Raw genomic sequence first — 24,077 nt, forward strand, 5'->3', positions numbered from 1 at the left:
TCTACAATCGAGTTCTTATAATCGTAAAGCTGGATTAAATTGTAAATTAAAATATTTTTATATCATTGACAACCCTACAAAGTTATTTACATTTTACATTGACACATGGCATGTCATTTAATAGGATCTACTTGCTAGGGTTGAAACATACAGATTTTTTCGCTAATGTTTAACAAACTGTATCTCAAGAATGGTTAGAAATATTAAAGTGATTAATGAGTGTAAAATAAAGTACGTAGCCTAAACAATTCCCCGTTTGCATAAAAGTCCTTCGTTCTGTTCCACCCGAAATATTTATGAAATCAAAATATAGGTAGGTACATTGTTATTAATTAACGAAATAAATTTAAATAATATAAATAATAAATATACAGCAGCGAATATACAGTCAATATTTAACAAAAATAATTTAAATAATATATAACTTGTGCTTATATAATACGTGACAAAAACGATCTTGGCTCTTAAATAAAGTAAAATTCTTATATTTTATAAAACTGGTCGTAAATATGTAATTACATTACTAAAAACATTAATACCTATTTGTCGTATTCTAGATTAATAGCATCTTAGTTTTACATAAGTTCCTAAACATTAAACAATCTAAGGTTCCCCTAAAATAAATATACATTAAACTTAATTAAGTATACTGTACAGCAAGAATGTGTTGCACAACAAAGGCCGCAAAAATATCTGACACGATCTTATTTGTAGAGCCATAAGAGCGTGTCACTTATTTATGCGGCCTTCGAAGAACAACATATTATTGCAGGTGACTGTACAGGGTAATTATGAATTGATCCGGTTTTTTATTCGACAGCCCAATATATTTACTATTTTTACCTAAATGTACAAGAGACTTGTACGAGAAGTAGACTCAATATACCATTGCAGAGCGCTTGTGAGAGAGATGGAGGCGTATTCTGATTGTTATTACTCGTATATGTTGTGAATTTCTTCAATCAGAAACGTCGCTTCTTATCAGTTTTTGAAGAATAAAGCAGGGCTCGGAACCGGTTTTTTTGTAAAATCCAAAATAGCCCATTATTTATTATTATTTTATGCTCTTTACGTAGGACTGAATCATGTATTTAGGTAACACCTTCGTATTATTAGATTGTCCCATTAAAAATGAAATAATAAACCAAAGAACGAAAAAGAACGAAATAATACCGGTATTTTTTGTATGAAGAAAAAACCGGTTCCGAGCCTTGGAATAAAGTGAGCCTTTACATTGTGGTGTGGTGAAATATAATAAAACCCGACTGATTATAATTATAAAGACGGTCCTGCCAATGCCAAACTCAGACGGTTGGTTGGTTGGTTTATACTTAAGTACACGGTGGTCCACTATTATAAAGTAACGGGTAGTCTATTTGTAGACGAATTAAATAGAAATATTTAATTTTAAAGTTTAAAGTATTTATTTTACTTACTGATTATAATATATAAATCAGCCTCAAGCTAAACTCAATACCGTAACTTGTCACTAACCGTCTGAGTTAAGCGGTAGACCTATTTTAAGCTATCCTACATCGCTAGTGAGACGAATTCAGTAATATATAGGTTAAGTAGGTTACATCTGAAATACGTTAAATCTGTCAACCTGAATTACGAGTATCATCCAAACCAAAGAAATATAGGTACAGTCGCCATCAGATACTTACATCGGAACTGTACATAAATAATATTATTTATTACCCACATAATAATCTAAAATTATTATATAGGTAGGTACCTATCTGCCTGTTTCATCAGTCGGATAGCGAAAACTCAATTCAAGTCCTGGTTTCAAAGACAAACATTTAGCTAGAAAGGTCTTTCTTATTTGTTCCGTTTATACAAACTCCCGTCGATAGATAGCGTTGTGTGTCGAGCGCTCTCAGTGACAGATGGCATTTTAGTTTTTGTTAAAAGAGGGCGCTGTCCGCAGTTTCTTGCGGATGCGCGGGGAGCTCCACCGTGGGACCACGCGGGTGTCACCCGGGGACACGCCCTCGTCTACGTCATCGGCTTCCGTTTTTATTTCCATTTTCTGAAAATAAATATCGGTACATTATGTACTTATTAGTAGTAGAGGGCAGCACAGGAGCCTAAGTGTCAATTTAAAGTTTATATATATCAAACATAGGTACAAAAGTGTCATATAGATCATCCAATGACAAATGGGCATGCGTTTACTGCAGGAGGCAGTGTTTGAAGAATCAATGTCGAGTTTAAGTTTTCTATGTACATATTTAGGCCAACAGGGAAATCAGACGTTTGGGGAATTAGACGTACAATAAACATTTGGAGATTGGACATATGGGGACTGGACATTCGAGGCCAAAATCGCCGGAAGAAGATTCGCCTTACCTGTACCACAAGCCGTATCAGCATGTGCTGTTGTTCTAGAAGTTGAGACATCTCCCGTAATCTTCTCTTCTGCTTGTCTAGTTCTGCGCTGATGTAGTCTTCACTGCTCTCCAGCACGAGATCGAGACTGGCTGGAATTTCAAAAACCACAGTATAGAGACTATAGAGCTTGTGACAATTTCAACAAATTTATCATATATTATAAATTTATAAGATAAATAATTATTTTATAAGAGCAGCCGATGCAGCAGAGTCACGTCGTTTTGTCGACTAAATAACTAGTGTTTAGTTTTAAGTTTATAAAATACATATGTATGTTAGTCTGTAAGGTATTTGTAATTTGGGCCTTGTAGCCTGATTTAAATTTCTAAATAAATAAATATATTAACACATTATACACTAATTTATTCTTAGAGTCTGTGCGGAAAGAGAAGAGTCGTGGAATATATGGGGCCCAATACATTCCAAATTCCTTCTCTTTCCGAACAGGCTCTATTGCAACTGTAAATTTCTAACATCGGATTGACTCTAGTCATTTTGACAATAAATAAAATTGCATGGTATAATAAATGTGAAGACGATAAACTTCTTGTATTGTTTAAAAATTATATACTGGTACTATCTTAGCACTGTCGACTAGGTAACGACTTATAGTAATTTCTTGTCGCATTTTTAAAACATAAAACCAAATTGCACCAATCAAACCAGGGTATACACAGACATAACACATTAAATCAATGCAAAAAAGGAAGATCCCGACGAAGTAAGAAATGTCCGTTAGTATCAATGATGAAATACGAACCGTCATCAGTAAAGGGATTGCAGAACCACTTCCTCAGTATGAGGTCCAGGAAGCCCAGCTTGCAGTTCTTGTTGTTGGGGTACTCGATCAGCTCGTTCTTGTCCACCTTCTCCAGGAGGATGGTGGGCAGCTTCCGCTCCAGCTCAGTGTGTAACACCACCTGGAAATTACAGACAAGACCATTGACTAAATGACCCCAGGAACCGCATATTACGACCGATATTGCTACATTGAATCACACACGCAATATCACGTAAATAGACTGATACTAGAAATCAGGTCTAATAAAATTCCTTTGTGTTTCAGAGATGTTCGAAATAACATATTATAACATATTACGCTATTATAACCTTTACACAGATAGATAAGAACTTTGTTGTAAGTGTAACAAAACAGTTCATATTTATGCTCAACGTAATTTGCGGTTTTGAACGCATAATAGAGGGTTCATGATATGTGTGTAGATGAACTATTGTACTCGTAAATCACCTCAAAAACTGTCTACACTACTCACCTGCATGGCCAACCTCTTCAACTGCGCGTTCCTCCTAACACTCTCAATGTCTCCAACCGCCAGACCGATCAGCAAATTCATCAGAAGAATTGGCATTAACACCATAAAGGTCCCCAGAATCACAAACGTCGGCATAGGGAACGGTAGGACCCTATCCGTCTCTGATTCATAGTAGGGCTGCACGTAAGTACCGACGAAGTCTATCTCGCCCAGCATCATTGCGAACGTCCGCATCAGAGACATTGGTATGCTGTTGAAAGACAAGTGGTGACCCTGAAAAGATTTAGATGTGACAGTTGAAATTCGCAATGCAGTTCGCTTGGCGGGTATAAAATGTTTTTTTTTTTACAAATTATAGACGGGTTAATAACTTTAAGAAGAATATTAAGAATATATAGCTTAGTAAAGAGTACTCGTAACGTAATAGTGTAGGTACTTGACTAAGTATTGATTGTAATTTGCTGAAAGCTTGTTATATTGTCACAAGTCTAAGTATTTGTATAATTTGTACTTAAAAGCTTTTTGAGTACCTATGTATCTATCTACCGTTCAAAGAGTTACTCCAATAACTAATTACATTTTTACACTATACGCTGTATAGTGCCACCATTTTTACCATTTTAACCACCACCATTTTTAATTTTTATATGGTGGCGCTATCTATTTGAGAATAACCTTTGGCCTATACTCGAGTAGATGGCGTTTGCGACACCGTTTCATATTTAACAATTTTAACACATATCAGCGAAAGAACATGGGTCAAAGTCAAATTAAATTTTCTTTATCTACAAAATTTACTATGACAATAACCCTCTATACTATATATTATTCTCTTTGATTATAGTAATATCGAATAGCCAGTTGCACTTCATGATCACAATATTTTATATAAGCAACATAATATATTATTTACTGTTAGCTCAAGCTTATCATGACGTCATGATCGCAAGCAAGCAAGGAATATTACTTACACAAGCGAGTCTGTAGAAATGATGCCAAAATCGCGTATACGCGTCCTTGGCGTAAAGAGCACATTTTGTCCAGTAATGTGTACAATAACTTATAAAGTATTGTTTATACGAATGATTGTTTTGTGTAGGTACCTATAATTAAACATATTTGAACATTTCTACAGCCACGCTTAAATAGCTAAAATACGAGAAAAGCCGTTATGCGACCAACCAATCCCTTTCAAGGGTCATTCGCAAAAAATATGTCTCTGGTCTAATTTCCGCGACCCATACAAAATGAAAAGAGTCGTGGCAGTGAGGTTGGCATTGGCAACTGTCAAAGGTATGCATAGATGGTGCCATCTTAGCTTGCCCCTTTTCCTATGAGATTTGGCTCAAATGGCTGGTATCCAGGGCATACCATTCCATTAAAAAAATTGACACAATTGCTATGCCGGTTCTGCTAAATACTTTGACCGGCCAACCCCATTAGACACCAGATATATTCTCAGAGGATGACCCACAAATAGGTAAACAAATGTTACTTTAGACAGCAGTATGAAGAAGGCGAGTCCAAAGGCGATGATCAGTATGGAGAAGACCATCAGGACTTTGAGCAGCGTCTGCAGGATCTCCAGGAACATGACCACGTAGATGCCGACCGTGTCGAACCTCTGCAGCAGGAGCAGCAGCTCGAACCAGGACAGGAACACGGTGATCGACGCGGCAGAGAACTGGAAATAGGTATTGGCAGGCAGTCAGCAGCAGAAGTTGCAAAATTACCTTGACACGCTCTTATTCTCTTAACAATAAAGTCGCATCAAGTTCATTCTGAACACACACAATTGTTTTGCCAGAATACATCTACCCACCTGTATCTCAGTGTAAAACCCAAGCACCGTCGGTAGAACCATGATCGTTGAACATACGTACAGCACCCACGACACCAGATTTGACGGATCGACCATGTAGTGCCACTTCTGCTCTTTCATCTTATACGCGCCTAGTACCAGGCAGAGCGCGTTGTGAATCAAGATGGCCACCGTACTTGTATACATGGTTACTAGTACCTCGAAATCTGGGGAGAAGCACATTTTAGAGCACATAGATATCAATGTAAGCAAACTACTGGCTGCCTTTCCATTGAGGCGGAGACAAGAAACCAATCCGTCGATTCGCGCAAGTCTCTTCTCATCTCAGCTCATCTCCGTTTGAGTAGAAAGGCAGCCTTAGCAAGTTAGCACTATTTATAAACGAGTAACGTACCTACGATTTTTGCGGGAGTCAGTAATGAACCGTTCCCACAGAAGTAGGAAAGGGCTCTAAGTAATGTGTTTGATTTAAACGTAGCTACGAGTATACAGTATATTATAGCATGAAAAATGTCTCGTTTGTCCTATTTCTCTGTCATTTGTTTTTCATTAACCAATGTCTGTGTTATACATGCGAATTCGATGGAAAAAAATTGAAGTTAGACATATTATACAATCAATTTTTGAAGTGAAAACTTCTTTAGTGGCGCTGTGCACTTTTTGTGATGGGGACAAAATGTTAAACTCGCGACAGGTCACGTGACCGTAAGATTCGTAAGACGGACACGTGACCTGATCGAAAAACTGTTACAATGTCATTGAGTTTTCACTTCTGCCGGCACTCCCGGAGTGCAACTCGTTGTTTTTTTTTAAATAAATACTGTACTTACTTGCATGAAAATCTCCTCTGTTCCTACAGTACACCTCCGTGCTATTCTGCCCTGTGTCATTTGTACCGGTCTTATTTGTATTCTTCGTCTCACACTTGGCGTCATCAAAGCTCGAGTCTGTATTAATCATCAGTAAGTACGAATACACCGTCACGAACGTCAGGAAGATGCTGTAGAACAACAAGTTGGCTAGGTGGAAGTATTTCCCGTACGAGTGCCATTTCATTTGAAGATATTTCTGGCTGAGGGGGTGCGCGAGGAGTTCTACTCGTCCGTGGGCTACCATCGCCTGAAATGTCATGGTTTAGTGAGTCCATTGTGAAGTGCCTCATGAGGTGATTCTCGAGGAACCACATGAGGCACCTCGAGAGCCTCGGGAAGCAAGTGCCTTTATATACAGAGAGTGAAGAGTGAAGTGTTTTATGGCACATTTTGTAATGTACAATAAAATTACTCTCACAATATAGAAACGATATGGATCGGATATGTCAGTGTAAAACAAGTGTCAAAAGTGACGTTTCTTCAAACAAAAACGTTACTTTTGACACTTGTTTGACACTGCCATATCCGATCCATATCCACGAGCGAAGCGAGGAGGAGTGTTAGGTAGAACTGCGACCCTACAGCGCGCGAGCCGAGCGAGCGAAGCGAGCGTGCCGCGGCAGCGACCGGCGAAGTGCCAGAACCGACTTATTTTATAATACGTTTTATTACCCTCTCGATTAGTCTCGATCATGAGAGGAGGCCTGTGCCCAGCAGTGGGGCGTTTATATTTTGCTTATCAATTTTCAGTAGGCGTTTATATTCTATGAACATTATATCGTTATGAGCATTAAATACTATACAAAGTGATCATTATACTAATTGCCTGTTATGCAAATACATTACTATGCAACTAAACTATTATTAATACTGAAATTATGAAATTTGTTCTTATTCATTTTGTTTTTATACTAAATAATCATTTCTGCTTTCAAAATTATGCAAAATGAAAATTCGAAAATAGTTGTTATTAAAAACATTACACACCCCGTTTCTATATCTAATATTTGACGTAAAGTGAAGGCACTTATCCCTTGATTGCCCACCTAACATTGTTTGATTGTATGTAACACATAGTGAGTTGTATTTTACATGTGCTTATATATTATGTGTGTGTTTGATACAAGTGTGTGTAACATGTACAACCCACAACCGGTGCTTATAAGCTTTGCCATGTGTTTTACCATGAACTGAGGGGAAAGGGAACGGAATAATGAGATACTTACAGGGATTATGTTACACTTCGATGAGGTTAGGTTGGTAAATGTTAACTTTCTATACAGGTTGTTTTTTAGTCACCTGCAATAATGTACAGGTACTCGTGTCGACTTAAGACACTACCTTCGGTCGTGTTTTAATGTATCGCCGCTCGTTTCGAATTTCCTATATTTCGCACTTGTATCATTTAAAGTATTAATTACGAAATGTTCTATAACCAATTTTATTACTTAAGAAAGGTCAATACGGGTAAGACCGAACAAACCAACTAACTAATAAATAAATGTTGGTATCACGGTATCACTCAAATTTTCGACAGTAAAGAGTTGATTAATTATCTCTTTTATTATGTTTATTACACCTAGTGTTGACTTCTTCACTCATGCCTACTTTCTTCCTCATGTGCACCAACAAGTTTCATTTGACCTCAATTCAAATATCTGTAGAAATTTCGTTTGTATTCAAAATTAATCGTCGAACGATGTGATCAATGCCGCAATGTTGACACATGCTGAGTGGTATCCTCTTTGGGACAACAATTGCATAACTATGTAACATGTTTATCATCTATTAATATAAATATTGTGTTGTTTCAAATAAATTATTTTCATTTCATTTCATTTCAATGGCGGTCATAATTTAAGTTACTATACATACTTATATTATTAAATTAAACTCTTTGGTCGCAAGATGCGATTATTACGGTTCCTAAATACATCATAGAGAGCTTATGACTAAAAAAAGGCCATGATAAAGCAGTGTATGTATACATAATAAAGATGATTGGATCAGGGTTAAATGATATCAGGTCAAAGTTTAGTAACGCAAAGGAAAACCAAAACAACTAAGTACATGACACTATTTCCCAGTTCATGGCATTAGTGACATACACGTGACATACACATGAATGGTGACAACACTAAAATACATTTGAAACCTGGACATTTTTACTAAAATAACAGACGAGAGGACTAACAAAGAACGACCAATGGATTTCTTGTCGTATGAGGCGCGAAATATTGACCTTCAATGACAACACTCGTGCACTGAAAATTTACCTATTTCGCACCTCAATCCTCATCTCATCCTGTTTTACCCATGATTCTCAATAGCATCAATGCAATGCAATGCACTGGCAATTGGTCTTGAATGGGTATCACTCCTTCTCGACCCCGAATCAGCTATATAGCCACAAAAAAATAAGTAAACTTATTTCTCTATGATTATTGGTAACATTTCATTTGCTTTTACAGACAGAATTTTAGCGTAGCATTGCAGCAAACTGCATTGCTGCAAGGAAATGTCAATTATCTATGTAATTGCAGACTGCAAGATGTTCTTTGCTAGCAGATTCCGTGTCATAAAAGACACATGTTTGTCATGTATTTTAGTGTCCCACAATCCCATGGCTAAGCTCCAAAGTCAAGCGTCAGACTCACGTTGACCACAGACAACGGTTCGGGTCTATACTTCGGGTCGTTCAGCGCGACCCTCAGCGCCTCAATCTCCTCCTTTGAGTGTTGGTAGTTGCCAAAAGAATACTTAATCTGTGACAAGAATATACTATTAATAAAGTTTATACTACTTACGTTCAACGCGGGGAGCGGTACGGCCTGTGATTTGGGGACGGCGTCCTGTTTCTTCGTTTCGTCGTCCGTTAGGACAGGGCAAAGGGCTTCGAAGTTGTATTTGATCTAAAGTGGAAAAGCCGCTTAGTGTTTAAGGTCAAAAGTCATAAGAATCGTTGGTCGTAAATATCCAGGATTCTTGGTCCAATATTGTTTACATGTAGATTAAAATTGTAGATCATAAAATTAATCAAATTAGCAACAAGTAATACCTATTTATTCCGAACATTTTTTCACGCGGTCACGCGGAAGCTGTATACAAGTTTCCAGCTTATTATCTCTCATTCCGAGGTCCCCTTTTTCGGTTTTAACCCCCGGACCCTCTCACTGCAAGCGTTACCTGTTATTGTACTTACGTAGAAGCTCTTAGAGTCCTTCTTACAATTAGCCTTCGTGATGCACTTGTCCTGCACGGCCTCGAAAACGCGGGGCATGTATGCGATGAGGGCGAGCGTGACGCACGGGTGCCGGTCGGACCTCAGCGCCATTACTTCGTGAGCCCTGGATCAAAACGTGCAGCTGCAGGGTCACACTCAGGAGAACTGTGCCAAAACTTATATCTACATGTAAACAAATTAATTTGTGCCTATTTAAGTTTAATTCTAAGGCTTGTAATATTTTGTAGCATTGCCTGTAAACATTTTTCAATGTGGTGTTAAATAAAAATTTTCTATGTCTATGTCTATGTCTAAAATATCGGGCACACGCCAAAACAAATACATAGTAAATACCCTGGAGGCCTGTTCAATTGCATTGTATCATCAAAAACCGGCCAAGTGCGAGTCGGACTCACGCATGAAGGGTTCCATGCCATTACACAAAAAAAGCAAAAAAATTACGTTATTATATTCTGTTTTAGTATTTGTTGTAATAGCGGCAACAGAAATATATCATCTGTGAAATTTTCAACTGCCTAGCTATCACGGTTCATGAGATACAGCCTGGTGACAGACAGTCGGACGGACGGACGGACAGACGGACAGCGGAGTCTTAGTAAAAGGGTCCCGTTTTTACCCTTTGGATCTTTTTTAGTGTCAAAAGATGTCACCGCACCGTCGCTCTTGTCGAGGCGAGCGAGACGACGGGCATTAATGAACAACTTGGAAAAGATACCTCTGTTCGTGAGTGACCATAGCCAACGCGGCTTCAGGGAACTTGTAATAAATGGCGTAGTCGATGGCGCTCATGTCCATGTTGTTGTAGCTGAGGCGGCAGCCCATCGATAACAACAATGCAATGGAGTTGGGCTTGTTCTCCATCGTGGCCAGGTGGAGGGGCGTGTTCTAAGAAAAAAAGAAGTAAAACGTTTTTAAAATCAATTACGAATTCATTCGTCATAAAACTTCTTCCTATTATGAGTAATTCTAGAACTCTAAGGGCCTCTTGCACCATTCACTAACCCGGGGTTACCGGTTAAACCTGGAGTTACCATGGTTACCAGTACAATTTGACACTGGGTTAACCGGTTAAACCTGGAGTTGGCTGCTGCTCGGCCACGTTGGCGCAACTGCGCAGCGACGCCATTTTCCATAGCGCTGAATAGACACCGATGCTCAGAAGACGCTAGTGTGGGATCTCTGTGTACAGTCAGCAGCAGTAGTTGCTAAGCGGGCGAGGTGTTCAAAATTACCTTGACGCGCTCTTATTCTCTTAACAATAAAGTCGCGTCAAGATCATTTTGAACACCTCGCCCGCTTAGCAACTATTGCTGCTGTACGTAGTGCTTACCCCATCTTTATCCACTTGGTCCAGCAAATGCGAGTGCACAGATCGCAGCAGCTCGATGGTCTGCGTGAAACCGCTCATGGCCGCTAAGTGGAGCGGGTTCCTGCCGTTGTGGTCCCTGTTTTGACGGTTACAACATTAGTACTAATAATGGAACAATGGGCAACGTTAAAGGTGTTTTCAGATTGCGACTGAAGCATTGCTGATGTAGCATGTAGCGTTGTAGCAGCAGAAAACGGGTCAGGTACTTTTAATTTAATTGATAAATTATTAGCTACATGCATGAATCTTTTAGCCGATGATAATCGATTCAACTTCCCGTAAGATTTAAATATTTAAATGTGGCGCGCGCGCTGCGCACCACGAGTAAAAACGGGGCGTCTTTTAAACATGTTTAATATACATATATATATTATGTCGTAACGACAGATAGTCGTGCGTTGTGGCCTGTACATTTACATGGAGAACGAATCGTCCTGTGCCCTTCTCGTACATCTAGGACTGACTATCTGTCGTTACGACATACGTAGTGGGAACGGGAACGCAGCCTTACTGGTTGCTGTTGAGTTAGAAAGTTCAATTCCTCAACGCATTTTATCAACAATGTTGTAAATTATGATAACTCCCGTGTTCCAATGCTGCAACATTGCATTTGTAATAGCACACAGTCGTACCTAATCGACATGTAAGTACTTTAATCTTTAAAAGACTTCTTTTGTAAAACACGTTGACGCCCCGAATTTTTATTTAAAGGTGCGAGTGCGAGACGCTGTGGTTAGGTCGGTCCTTAATTCATACCTTGCCTGGTCCTTAATTCATTTGGTATTTAGGTATCAATGAACAATGCTTGCTTTGAAATCAACCACGAAATCAAGAAAAACATTTTGGCTAAGCAACCCTAAAAAGTTTCATAAATTTCGGCTGATCAGTCAATGATTTATAGTTATTAGACAGCCAAACGGTCTTAAGATTGATTCTATTGTTAAAGTTGTTTCGTAAAACCTAAGCTGTCGCAGTTTGGCAAAACTTTGAAAAACCTCTCGGTACTGGAACACTGACTTTATCTTTCGATTTAAAGATAAATATAATTATGAGATATAAATTTGTGACGATAACAAAACACGTACTAACATGTACAGACAACAAAAGCAGAAAAACAGAACATTCAGTGCACCACGAAATGGACACAACTCGTCACAATGGTAATATGGGGCATTATCTATGAAAAGGGATCTTATTGTCGATGGCGCTTACGCCGCACAGCGTCGCGAGGCATTGTATTTATATCGGAGCATCGTTAATAATGGCGTAAGCGCCATCGACAATAAGGTCCCTTGTCATATCACATACTCACATTCATCGACAACGACAACCACAAGCACTATACATACCTCGGCTGGGATAAAATTCACCCGCAAGCCCCTATTTTTCAGCTTTTATAGTAAAGAATAAAAGTTACCTACCATTAAAGTAAGAATATGCCTCGATTAGGATTCCTATTATGTCCCTTCGGGTAAGCAAACGAAACAAATTGTTAAATTGAATTTTCTATCAGAAACCCTTTCATTCTGTTATCTTCCAACTGTTTCCCTTTGGTTAAACAATCCTAACAAAGTGTTACGTCTAATCTTCTATCGAGCTCTTACACTCTCTAGTTTGCCATCCATTCCCTTATCATACTCCCATATCTAAGCAGCACCGCGCCTAGGTTAAACACCAACCTGGTGTGGCCGCCCGTGAGATACAGCCCATTGGCAGAGAGACGAATAGGCGAACGGACAACGTAACTCAAACTAAAATGATTAAATTTAATCTTCTAGGAATGTCCTATAACGTAAACGCATGAGTGGTCGACCTAAGAGGAGCTGGCAGAAAAATCCAACCATGTTTTAACAGCTGGCCAGAAATTGCACTTAATCGGGAGTAGGGTTTGCAATCCGGATCCGATATGTATGAAATTATCCGGATCTGGATCCGGATCCGCGGATCTTCCCATACATTTCGGATCCGTCGTGCAAACCCTAATCGGGAGGAGTGAAAGTATAAAATATACAGGGAAGCTGTTTGGCCAACGGTGGGACACTATATGTATAGGCTTAAAAATGTATCAGCAACTCTTTCATTCTCTTTACTTTCATCCGTGCCCAAACAATTTTAACTGACTTCAGAATCCCAGACCTATGCAGTAGTGCCCCTCGGTTCAGCAGCAACTGCACGACCCTAGTGTGGCCCTCGCGCGACGCTATGTGCAGCGGCGTCAGGCCCTCGCCGTCGCTCTCGTTGATGATGAACGTGCCCTTATCAGAGTCTAGAAGTTGGCAGGCTGTGTGGTAACGCCCGTATCTGAATAATGTCAAAACAATTTAAAATGCGATCATTATATGGTCTTCACTAGTAGTTCCACTTTCCCAAGTGATTCTCGAAAGCACGAGATACTGTAAAAATACCCAAATCACCAAAGGCGAGCCTAAAATATTTGAGGAGTTTGTCATTTCTCTAGGATCCAATGATCAGATTCTGAATTGATGACAATTCGACAAACTTTGAAGTAAGAGTTACACACGGCGACATTTGCAGCTATTCCTTAAGCGATACTGTCGCAAAAATGCCACGATACAGTCGCGATGCTGTCGCTGGTCATATATATACACTCGGACATGTAAACACGATTCTACATTTCTACTTCAATACAGCCCCGCGGGCGGACCGCGAAATCCGATATTCGCAAATTGTGGGGATCCTTCCCTTTTACTCCAATGAAGGCATAATTAGAGTGACAGAAAAAGATGCCCGCCATTTGCGAACTTCGATTTTCGCAGTTATAGCCCTGATTCAGCGCGATACAATATCGATACAGTCTCGACGTAATCCGCGGCAAATGCCTTCAAACATTTCCAAATTGGTACCGCCATCTTCGAAAAATTTATCAAGAAACACAAAAAAAAAATTGAAAATTAAACTCCTCCTTCGAAGTTTTCAAGGAATGCTTAAGATATCAAGTCATACCTGGCAGCAAAATGCAGAGGGCTTTCGTTATTGTTGTTCTTCAGATTGATACAGGCTCCTAATTTGATGAGGTTCTCTAGGGACCGGATGTGGCCCTCGCGGCTCGCGTAGTGGAGGGGGGAGCAGCCGGCCATGTCCTTCTCGTTCAGGAGTTGGGCTAGGCTCTTCTCGCAGCGGTCCTGGAGGGGAAATTGGCAAGTGACGGTTTTATAGCGATGTTCTCCTAGGTCTGATATGGTTAACATGGTATTCGACTGTACTAGGTATTTAAAATAAATTATTTTACACCAGCATGCAATAAATAAAGCACCAGAAATTAACAGAGAAACTTAGACAGCAGCTATTTCTATACACAATTTCTATTAAAGAACCCGTATAAAATTATAGAGTAGGTAATTTGATCGTGACGTCAGATGCTAGTGTTTCAATAAATTCCATAGAAGCATAATCGTTTCAGTTGACTTGGAAACGAATTCTTCCAGCCTGCTGTAACGTTGCGAGAGTTGATGTACAGCCTTATGTCCGCGGATCTGGCATATCTCTATCGATGGTTGGTTAAGAATTCTGCTATTACCTTGCAGTTGGCAGCGAATTCTTCCAGCCTACCACCGTTCACCACGACCAGGTACAACACGTTGCGAGAGTTGATGTACAGCCTTATGTCCGCGGATCTGGCATATCTCTATCGATGGTTGGTTAAGAGTTCTGTTATTACCTTGCAGTTGGCAGCGAATTCTTCCAGCCTACCACCGTTCACCTCGACCAGGTACAACACGTTGCGAGAGTTGATGTACAGCCTTATGTCCGCGGATCTGGCATATCTCTATCGATAGTTGGTTAAGAGTTCTGCTATTACCTTGCAGTTGGCAGCGAATTCTTCCAGCCTGCCACCGTTCATCACGACCAGGTGCAACACGTTGCGAGAGTTGATGTCCTTCAGCCGGATGTCGGCACCCAGCCGGATCTGGCAAGTATACAGTTGGTAAGAACTATATTGTCATGAGATATAATCTAATGGCGTTATTCATAAACGTCTGCTAAGTAAATCAGCTTATGATCATCGTTTCTCCCTCTCTATGACATAGCAACAGATTGGGACAAACGACGATCATCAGCGGATTAACTTATCAGACATAATTGTCTTCGGTTACCGCGATAGTTACTCATGAAATAAAACAAGAATAAAACTATTAAACCTGTAAAGGGTTCGAAACGTCGGGATGTAGTATAAATTCAATATACGCGATATAATCCGTTTTAATAGTTTTATTCATAACTTATCAGATGTTTATAAATAATGCCGTAAATATACAAGAAGACTTTATTGAATTTGTATTTTGAGATATAAGTGTTAATTAAATCAATTAGTCAATAATGTCTGTAAGGAAACAACCCTCACAACCCTCGACAGAATCTCGTGGCGCAAAATAATTAGGAGAGCCGACCTCATGCACTTAAAGTGGGATGGAGCAAGGAAGAAGATAAAAAATGTCTCTAAGGAAATAGTATATTACGATACAAGTGCGAAAATTAGGAACGCACGTAGTGAAAATTACAGTACAGTAGTGAAAATCTTCCTTAAAATATTAAGATATTGTCCATCTAAATATTTTAGTATTCTCTACAAAGTCGTTAGTTTTCGGGATGTTTCTGTTCATAACCTTCCCACCCAGCATGTGTACCGTCCGCCGTCCCTAGAGGCAGCGAAAATAAAGGATTAACTTCTTTTCTCTTCTAAAGTGTTGTCTGAGCTCTCTCGGACCAAATATCACGAGCAGATCTGAAAATCTTCTTAACTTTACCAGAGTATGAACTGTTCTCCATCCAGCTCTGGAGGCGGCCAGAAGAAGGGGCGATCTTCTCTCCTTGTCCAGGGGGTTGATGTCGGAGCCCTCCTTCACCAGGTAGTCCACGATGTCCGGGTGGTCGAACATGGCGGCGCAGTGGAGCGGCGTCATGCGCTGCACGTCGCACGAGGTCAGGCAGGCCAGCTTCTCTTTTGGCTGCATTGTAAACATCAGTTTGACGATTTCAAGAGCGCCCTGTGGAAAACAGAGGGTTTCGAACATTAAAATTGAAGTGGACAACTATAAATAAAATAGCCTACCAATCCTGTAAACATGCATAGGTTAACCAACTTGGGCACACGCCAGATGCACCGGTGTAGACAAGTCATGTTGTTGTGTAGATATTTTCGCTCCGGAGCGCAGGCACAGCTCCACGGCCTTGATGTCGCCGCCGTGCACCGCCGAGTGCAGCGGCACGTTGCCCTCGTTGTCGTATAGCGAGATCATCTGGACGATACAAACATAAGAAACTCAAAATTCACAAATAAACGGGACTGAAAATTTCGTGTCGTTTTTTACCATAGATGGTAGGATCCTAATAGATGTGATATTCGCGTGCGTCCGTAAGGGACAAAACGTAGGCAATGCGACACTATGATTGGTCGAATTTATTTGTTGCCCACCATAATCCATACTAATTTATGGTGGGGAATAAAAAAAAGGGAGACTGTGACAAACAATAATAGCGCTTTCTCTGCTACTCCTACTGAAAGATACATAAGACTATCCCGTTCGGTCATTTCCCCCCACCCCTCATGCCTGATCAGTTAAAATACTAGATTCATGTTTCTTACTAATTTGCAGCTGCCAACTGTCAAATGAGCAACATGTTACACCCGCTAGGGCGGCGCCACAGGCGTGCATGGAACGAATATGAGTATTGGGCGCCGATGACCGCTTCTCGTCAAGTATTTCATAACATATTGTCAATTAAAACTATTCGTATGTGCAGCCCAGGAACTCCCTCCCCGTTCTGAGAGGGTGGGGGGTGGGTAAATGACTTCAGTGCCGTCAACTGGTGTGAATAGGGACGGCAGGGGTGAATGAGAACAAAACATGAAGTGAGATTTACCTGAACATTTCTTAAAATCCACCCTCACAAATTTTATCATACAACATCTAGATACTCGTACTATTATTTTCAATTTGTATTACGAGGGAAGTCTCATCTCAAGTTTTGTTTCTATTCACCCCTACCGTCCCTATTCAACCCCCGTTTGATGGTGTTAAGTCTACCTGCTCCCGGGTGCAGCCTAGAGACTCCCCCCACTGCAGGAACACCTCCATGGTGCGGGAGGAGGCGTTCTTGGCGGCCTCGTGGATGGGGTAGTAGCCGTTGTTGCACGGGCGCTTGCAGATGGCGCCCAGGTCGGTAATCTGTGGACGTTGTCAATGTGCTAGCTGTTTCACACTTCTCAAATCTAAAGTAAAGCAAATGTAATGTGATAAATTTTGAAAAAAAAAACCTATGACTTCGAAACTTTCCTTCGTTCGTTCCAAACCAGTATAACGCCTGGTCAAGTTTTAGATATTACCATTACTATGGGCACTATGGCATTACACCTGGATAACATTACCAGAACTCTTAAACCGGGCCGTCCGGGCCGGAGCTTCCGGCGCTTACTTTTCTATGACAGATGACAGGTGATCACGTGATGCGGCCCGGCCACGGACCGGTCTGTGAGTCATCCTTAAGTCGTGGCCATGAATGACCAGAGCTGTTTAACAGGCTCCTGTAATTCGACACCTGGATCGCCTGGGATAGAATGACCTTACCAGGACTCTGGCGCACAGGTCGTGGTCATGTATAGCGGCGAAGTGCAGCGCGGTGCGGCCGTGCTCGCCACCCAGGTCCACGTTGAACTGGCTCTTGTACTTGGCGAACGTCTGGAGCACCGACACCTATACAAGTAAGTGGTTTATTTGTAAGTATAGGTTAAATTACAGTGCTGTAGGCCTGGCATATGATTGGCGCGACAGTATCTCGCGACTACCTACACCTACCCGTCTATTTCTAGCTATATTAATAAAAGAATATAAAGAAAAAGGACTCTAAACTTCGCTTCGCTTTACAGCGCCATAGGTTTTTTGGTAAAAGCCAAACGTTGAAGGAAGAAGGAAGGTTTCGTTCGGCGAAAGAAAATTAATAAGCAACCTAATGAAGCCCTTAAATTCTTGGAATAAAAATCGCCCGCACTGTTAACGGACAGTTCGTGAACCTTATTACAAAAGGCATAAGGTCCACCGATGGTCCGTTAAGAGTGATGCTGTTTATACATGTAGGTACCTACTGTGCAAATTAATAAAAATCCATGGATTTCTCATTGTCCCTAATATGTTGAGTGGCGAAAAAGTTACCTAAAATGAAGTAGATATACATCACTTTTTAAAGGTATTTTGTTTAGAAAGTAATGCTTTTTAAGAACACCCGTTTGTTACAGCCAATTCTTTCGAAAGTAGCTCAACCGCCGCTTTCAAGTCAAATGCGACTGGTATTTTTAAGACTATCGCCCTGCACAAAAAGATAGCATTATGAACTCCTTGCTTATTCAGTGCTGCTCCTGCCTACGAACCAGGGGGTCCCGGGTTCGAATCCTTGCAAGAGCATTAGGTAATTAGGTTTCGATGTTTTGTTTCTGAATTACTGATGTTTTAATATATTTAATTAGGTATTTATCTTATTTATCTTAATTATTCACCTAGGTACTTAAGCTACCTCATTGAGTTTACTGTGGGGTCTGTGGGAATAGGTCGCTTTGTGTATGATTGTTCCTTAAATATTACGTCATCCCAGGTCACATTTCGTGCCTCAACACAATACGAGAAAAAAGAACGAATGAATTCTTGGTACTCGGCCAAAAAGCCGAAATAGGTAGGACGTCCACACAATTTGTTTCCGAAAAGCGTTGCTTTTGAGTCCATTGTGAAAGCTTTAACATTAATTGCAGTAAGTATATAAAAAAGTTTTAAAAACTAATGTTTTAACTAAAATTACAACTATTACAAGTAATTTAACTGGAGACCGATTCAGTTTTCACTTTTTATTTTGAACTGGTTTTGATAAGACCTCTACGATCGTTGGTGATTGGCGCGTATCTCGCGCCTCACTTTTACTTCATTTCGCATTCGTCAATCAGCCTAAGCGATTTTCAAGTCGTGTTATAACCATTTCAAAACTATAACAAATTTTTAATAGGGAGTATTACTGCAATGTTCTGCCGCCAGAGTGCAGCACTAGCACTCATCATAAACCATAGAGTAACTTATAGATACTGTGCCTTAAACTGTTTTTGACAAGTTTTCACAGACAATAAAATATGACATTGATAGATACATCAAGGCGGTTTGTTTACAAAGGGCCTGCCGGGAAACGCGAAAATCGAAACTCCGCTATCTGCCTCTTTATTGCTCGAATATGCAAGGGTGACAGAGAGGTTAGATAACAACATTTCGACTCTCTCGTTTGCGAAGACCCTCAGATTGTTAGTAAATGTGGTAGTGGCGCCCCCTACGCAGATTTTTGCGTAATATTCCTAATTTAAAAAAACCTCTGAAATCGGTTAATACGTTGAGTCGACGTATTAACCGATTTCCGAGTCGATACGACGTCACACACGTTAAACTTATAACATCTTCTTTTCTTCTCATTTCAAACTGCACTATAATGTTCACAATAAATAAGTAGTTGTCAATATAAAAACTGTCTAGGAACGTCTGCAGTGCCCAACAATTGGCTCTATACTAACCGGTACACTTAAATTTAGCATTTATTGAACCTGAATAGCTAATATGTTGACAACGAGAAATACACCTGTGCGCTGAAGAATCGTATTCCCAAACGAGGACCTACAAAATAAGGCCCACGCATGCATCTGGGGGTTGGCTGTAATATTTTAATAAGGCCTGAGGGCTAGTTCACAGCGGGTACGAGCTCTAGAGTCAGACCAAATTAACTTTAGGGTCAAAAACTTCTATGATATGATGTGAGTTAAGGTTATGCGACTTTTCTGTAGATATTAAAATACAAATACCTAATTAAAACATAGATTGGAATCCTCAAACGGTGAAACTTTTGTTCAATAACAATTAAACATTAATATAAAGTCTTTATAGAATTCCTATTTTTCATACAAAATAAATATTATCTTCAATGTAATTATCATTGTGATTGACGTTGCTTGTCACCCCTTAAACATAACAAAATTCGCAATACAGCCAATACATTGCGTATTAGAATAACTTTAAAGTGTATATTACAAATCAAAACACAAGTGGTTTCTAAAAGTCGCTGAACAAGTTGATCAGTACAACCTACAGTTACATTTTTGCTCGTATTAACACTTTAAACTCTCGCGTTTTGTACACATATTTAATTACACAAACGGGTCTACCACAGCTGGTGCAACTAGCTGAAACTGTAACGTCGAAATTTAAGGTAAAAACAATGAAACTATATCGCGGTACACCCGTATGAATTACATATTTTTGCTCGTATCGTATTACAGGCCACAGCCGGAATACATACTGAATAGAAGACTAGCTTCTGCTCGCGACTTTGTCTGCGTGTGATAGTAATAATGATTGATAAAAACTATCCTGTTTTCTTCCACACCTACGTAAACGTTTCAGCGGTTGAAGCGTGAAGGGGTAACAGACAGACAGACAGAGTTAGTTTCACATTTATAGTAATAGTATAGGCCCGTGCGGTTAGTCTTTAATCAACCATCTAGAATATCTAGATCTAAGCTAATTCCAGCCCCACAGCCAAATAACGCGTGCCCGCGCCCTAATATCCCTTGACCTTCGTCTCGCATTGTAATCCCCTTGTCCTCAATAAGATCCTATCTCCATACAAACTCCTTTTACACACGGCATTTGCACATTCGGTTGTCAATAAAAGGCGTCAAACACGTATATCTGTCTAAGCATATTAACAGTCACGTTGTATAAATGCTGACAGAGAACCAGCGATGAAATATACCTACATAGGCGAAACTAGCGGCCCGCCCCGGCTTCGCACTGGATACATAACACATCTTAACAAATTATTACACACCTGAAACTTTCCTCAAAAATCACTCTATTGATGATTTGAGAGGTGAAATCCGCATGAAAATTCGATCATCCGTTCAATCCGTTATCGCGAACATACATACACACAAACAGACCGACGCAGCGGGGGACTTTAGACATTTAGGTTACAGATAGAGTGTGCGGAAAAAGAAGAGTCGTGGAATATATGGGGCCTAATACATTCCACGACTCTTCTCTTTCCGAACAGACTCTACTCGACAAGGAACACTCGGTCCTTACCTTATTCAGCTCAGTAGCCAGATGTATAGGCGCCTGGCACTTCACGTTCCTGATGCCGGTATCCACGTGTCTGTACACAAACACGTGATTACGGTAAGAGTGCGCAGTGGAGTTGGAAGGGTTAGGTTACAGTGCGCCATGAAAATTCGTGTTATATATCGCGCCATAATAATATACCCATCCAATGCCACGTGACGTGATTAAAAAAGTAAGGAATAGGGGGTTTATGATATGTTTGTAGATAAACGGTATTAACGATGGCGAGAAATAAATGGGGCATTATCCATGAAAAGGGATCTTATTGTCGATGGCGCTTACGCCGCACAGCGTCGCGGGGCATTGTATTTATATCGGAGCATAGTTATTAATGGCGTAAGCGCCATCGACAATGAGATCCCTTTTCATATGTAGATAACGTCACAAATGTTGACAATAATGCCGGTGATGGTAATGACGAGGAACTTACTGTTGCAGCAAGAAGTCAATAGCGTCCAACGCTTCGTTTTCGACGGCCACGTGCAGCGGCGTGTTGCCATTGTTATCTTGTGCGTTTAAATCTGAAACATACATTACACCTAAACCACCCTCACTTTATCGATAGGTGAAAACCGCATGAAAATTCATTCAGTAGTTTTTGAGTTTATCGCGAACATACAAACACACAGACAGACGCGGCGGGAGACTTCCAGATAGGTTATGGGCCATTTTATTTAAAGTTGTCCCCTACACTTTTTTTCAAACTTGGGATTTTTTATGTTATTTCTACTCAGAATCATGAGTTCTTTTGATCCTAATAGGAGAAAATAAGTGTTCCAAAATTTCCATACATTTTTCGATCTTTCCATTCCGTGACCGCCACACAACGTCTATGAAAAATGGTAACGGAATGGAAAAAACCTTGGGACACTTTTTTTCGCCTATTAGGATAGAAAAAGCTCGTGATTCTGAGTAGAAATAACATAGAAATTCACAAATTAAATTAAAAGTGTAGGGGGGACAACTTTAAATAAAATGGCCCTTATAGGCGTTTCAATATTGTACTGTACTGTTGCTCCTAAGTCACGCCTAGGCAAGCTATAACTATAGGTATGGTCGACGTCAAAGATATTATCACACTTTTGCACCTTACTCCTTTGTAATAAAGCGAAAAATGTAAATATATCTTTGACGTCGACTGTACACGTGCTAACGAGCTCACGCACAGCGAAAAAGAAACAGATTTAATACCACAAAGATTAATGGTATGCGAATCAACAAACACTGTACTACCATAGAGAAAAAAATACATAGATTGCTCACTCCATACATCAGTTTTAGTACCAAAAAGAATATTAGCATCTAAATAGCATCGAGTAGCGGTACTATCAGTACTGCTACTTGACAAATGTAGTACTTTCTTTATATTAGCTGTGGTCGTGGAAACATAAATTATTGGTTTTCCATCCAGCCCGCCGCGCCGTTCCCATTACTTGTATTGGTATTTCTAATACTCATTCGTCGCACCGAGACATTCAAAGAAGCACAATTCTGATAGCTTCAGATGCCCGAAGGACAAACCGCCCAGAAATAGGAGCTCCGCTTTACGGGGCTCCGTCTAGTTAATTTGTGAAGGAAATGTGGCACCGTTTAGTTAAGTATGAAAAAAACCGTTGCTGAATGCCAGATAGGTATGTGCCTTCGATGCCTAACCTATCAAACAATGGGTGAAAAAAATGTCACCGTATTTAAGATTTTATGCGCTTAAAATTTAGTTTCCTCTTCGAAAGTGTGATGAAAAACATTGTGTGTAACCGGGGGTAAGAATATAGTCCAATATGTCCAATAGTTCCTATCCCCCCCCCCCCCTCGTTGCACAATGTACTATCGCTGTGACCGCGTGACGTGTCAGGTATTTTTCCTACCTCCGCCATAGTTGGTGATGATGTGCAGGATGTTGGTGGTGTTCCTGGCGGCGGCCTGGTGCGCGACGGTGCGCCCCCTGACGTCCCGGACGGCCAAACGCGAAGGCTCGCTTAGATATAGGCGCATGAAGTCCTCGGCGTTACCGCTCTCCGCAGCCTGCGGGACAAAGTTGTTGTAGGTAAAGTCATAGAGAAATATAATAAGACAAGAGTGCTCACTCCATACATGAGTTTTGATGCCAAAAAGACTATCAATTTCAGTGTCTACATCTAGCATCGAGTAGCGGAACTATCAGTACTGCTACATCTATTGTCAAGTAGCAGTACTGATAGTTCCGCTACTCGATGCTAGATGTAGACACCGACATTAATAGTCTTTTTGGTATTAAAACTGATGTATGGAGTGAGCAATCTATGTATTTTTTTCTCTATGGTAAAGTTTATTGAAATTGTAGGTAAAAATGTCAAACTTCAACTACCCCTATGTCATACATAGCGAGGGCGGCGTCCGCTAACTGGCGCGGGTCAATGATAATATTATAAAGAATTATAAATAATTGGCGCGGGTGCACAGAGCGGATGAGCGGATTGGATTAACAAAAAATAGTATACCTACCTACTCGTTACATTTCTAAATACATTAATGAATATGCTAAACTTCAAAAATAATGTCTACACAAATTTTACGTGATATAAATGAAGTGTCGTCCCTAAATAGGGACGTAGGGATGTAGTGTATGTACAAGTTTAGACGGAGGAGTACTTGTCTCAAACATCATGTCATATGATACTATACCTGTCTCGGGCATACATAGCGCGCGTAACGATATTTAGTCTGTGGTGACCTGACAGCTCGTGTGGAGCAACTCTCGAAAGCGGGAAGTTAACTTAAGAGTGGGCGCGGCTGTGTATGTTAGCGAGCCAGGATGTAAGGAACACTCAATAGCATATACCTCAGGGACCATCAATCGACGCGGGAGGTACTAGAGGTACGAGTAATCTAATTTTCAAATGGAAATAAGAAGTTCCAAGAACGAGCATCACGTACCTTACCACTGCCCCTTATAAAACCAA

General features: G+C 40.3%; 1 protein-coding gene across 1 annotated transcript; it reads right to left on the reverse strand.

The window, feature by feature from the left end:
• Window positions 1-1,900: 1,900 nt before the first annotated feature.
• Window positions 1,901-23,169, reverse strand: LOC134660944 (transient receptor potential cation channel subfamily A member 1). The gene is made up of 21 exons (XM_063516831.1): window positions 23,004-23,169; window positions 21,569-21,659; window positions 21,103-21,172; window positions 17,566-17,691; window positions 17,026-17,166; window positions 16,081-16,236; window positions 15,745-15,984; window positions 14,799-14,906; window positions 13,943-14,121; window positions 13,115-13,279; window positions 10,940-11,054; window positions 10,325-10,494; window positions 9,568-9,712; window positions 9,023-9,277; window positions 6,324-6,612; window positions 5,494-5,699; window positions 5,167-5,355; window positions 3,672-3,944; window positions 3,158-3,317; window positions 2,356-2,486; window positions 1,901-2,035 (listed from the first exon to the last, which is right to left on the reverse strand). The coding sequence occupies exons 1-21, from the start codon at window positions 23,128-23,130 to the stop codon at window positions 1,901-1,903; spliced, it is 3,471 nt and encodes a 1,156-aa protein (XP_063372901.1). The 5' UTR covers window positions 23,131-23,169.
• Between the last annotated feature and the right edge of the window lie 908 nt (window positions 23,170-24,077).

Source organism: Cydia amplana, chromosome Z (genome assembly GCF_948474715.1).
Source record: "Cydia amplana chromosome Z, ilCydAmpl1.1, whole genome shotgun sequence".
NCBI lineage: Eukaryota > Metazoa > Arthropoda > Insecta > Lepidoptera > Tortricidae > Cydia > Cydia amplana.

Bases quoted from the DNA above. Each gene is read 5' to 3' on its own strand.
- LOC134660944 (XM_063516831.1), bottom strand. From the start codon at position 23,130: ATGCGCCTATATCTAAGCGAGCCTTCGCGTTTGGCCGTCCGGGACGTC. The intron at 21,660-23,003 runs GTAGGAAAAATA...TGTATGTTTCAG, and splicing joins CATCACCAACTATGGCGGAG to ATTTAAACGCACAAGATAAC. The intron at 9,278-9,567 runs GTAAGTACAATA...TTTCCACTTTAG, and splicing joins AGGACTCTAAGAGCTTCTAC to ATCAAATACAACTTCGAAGC.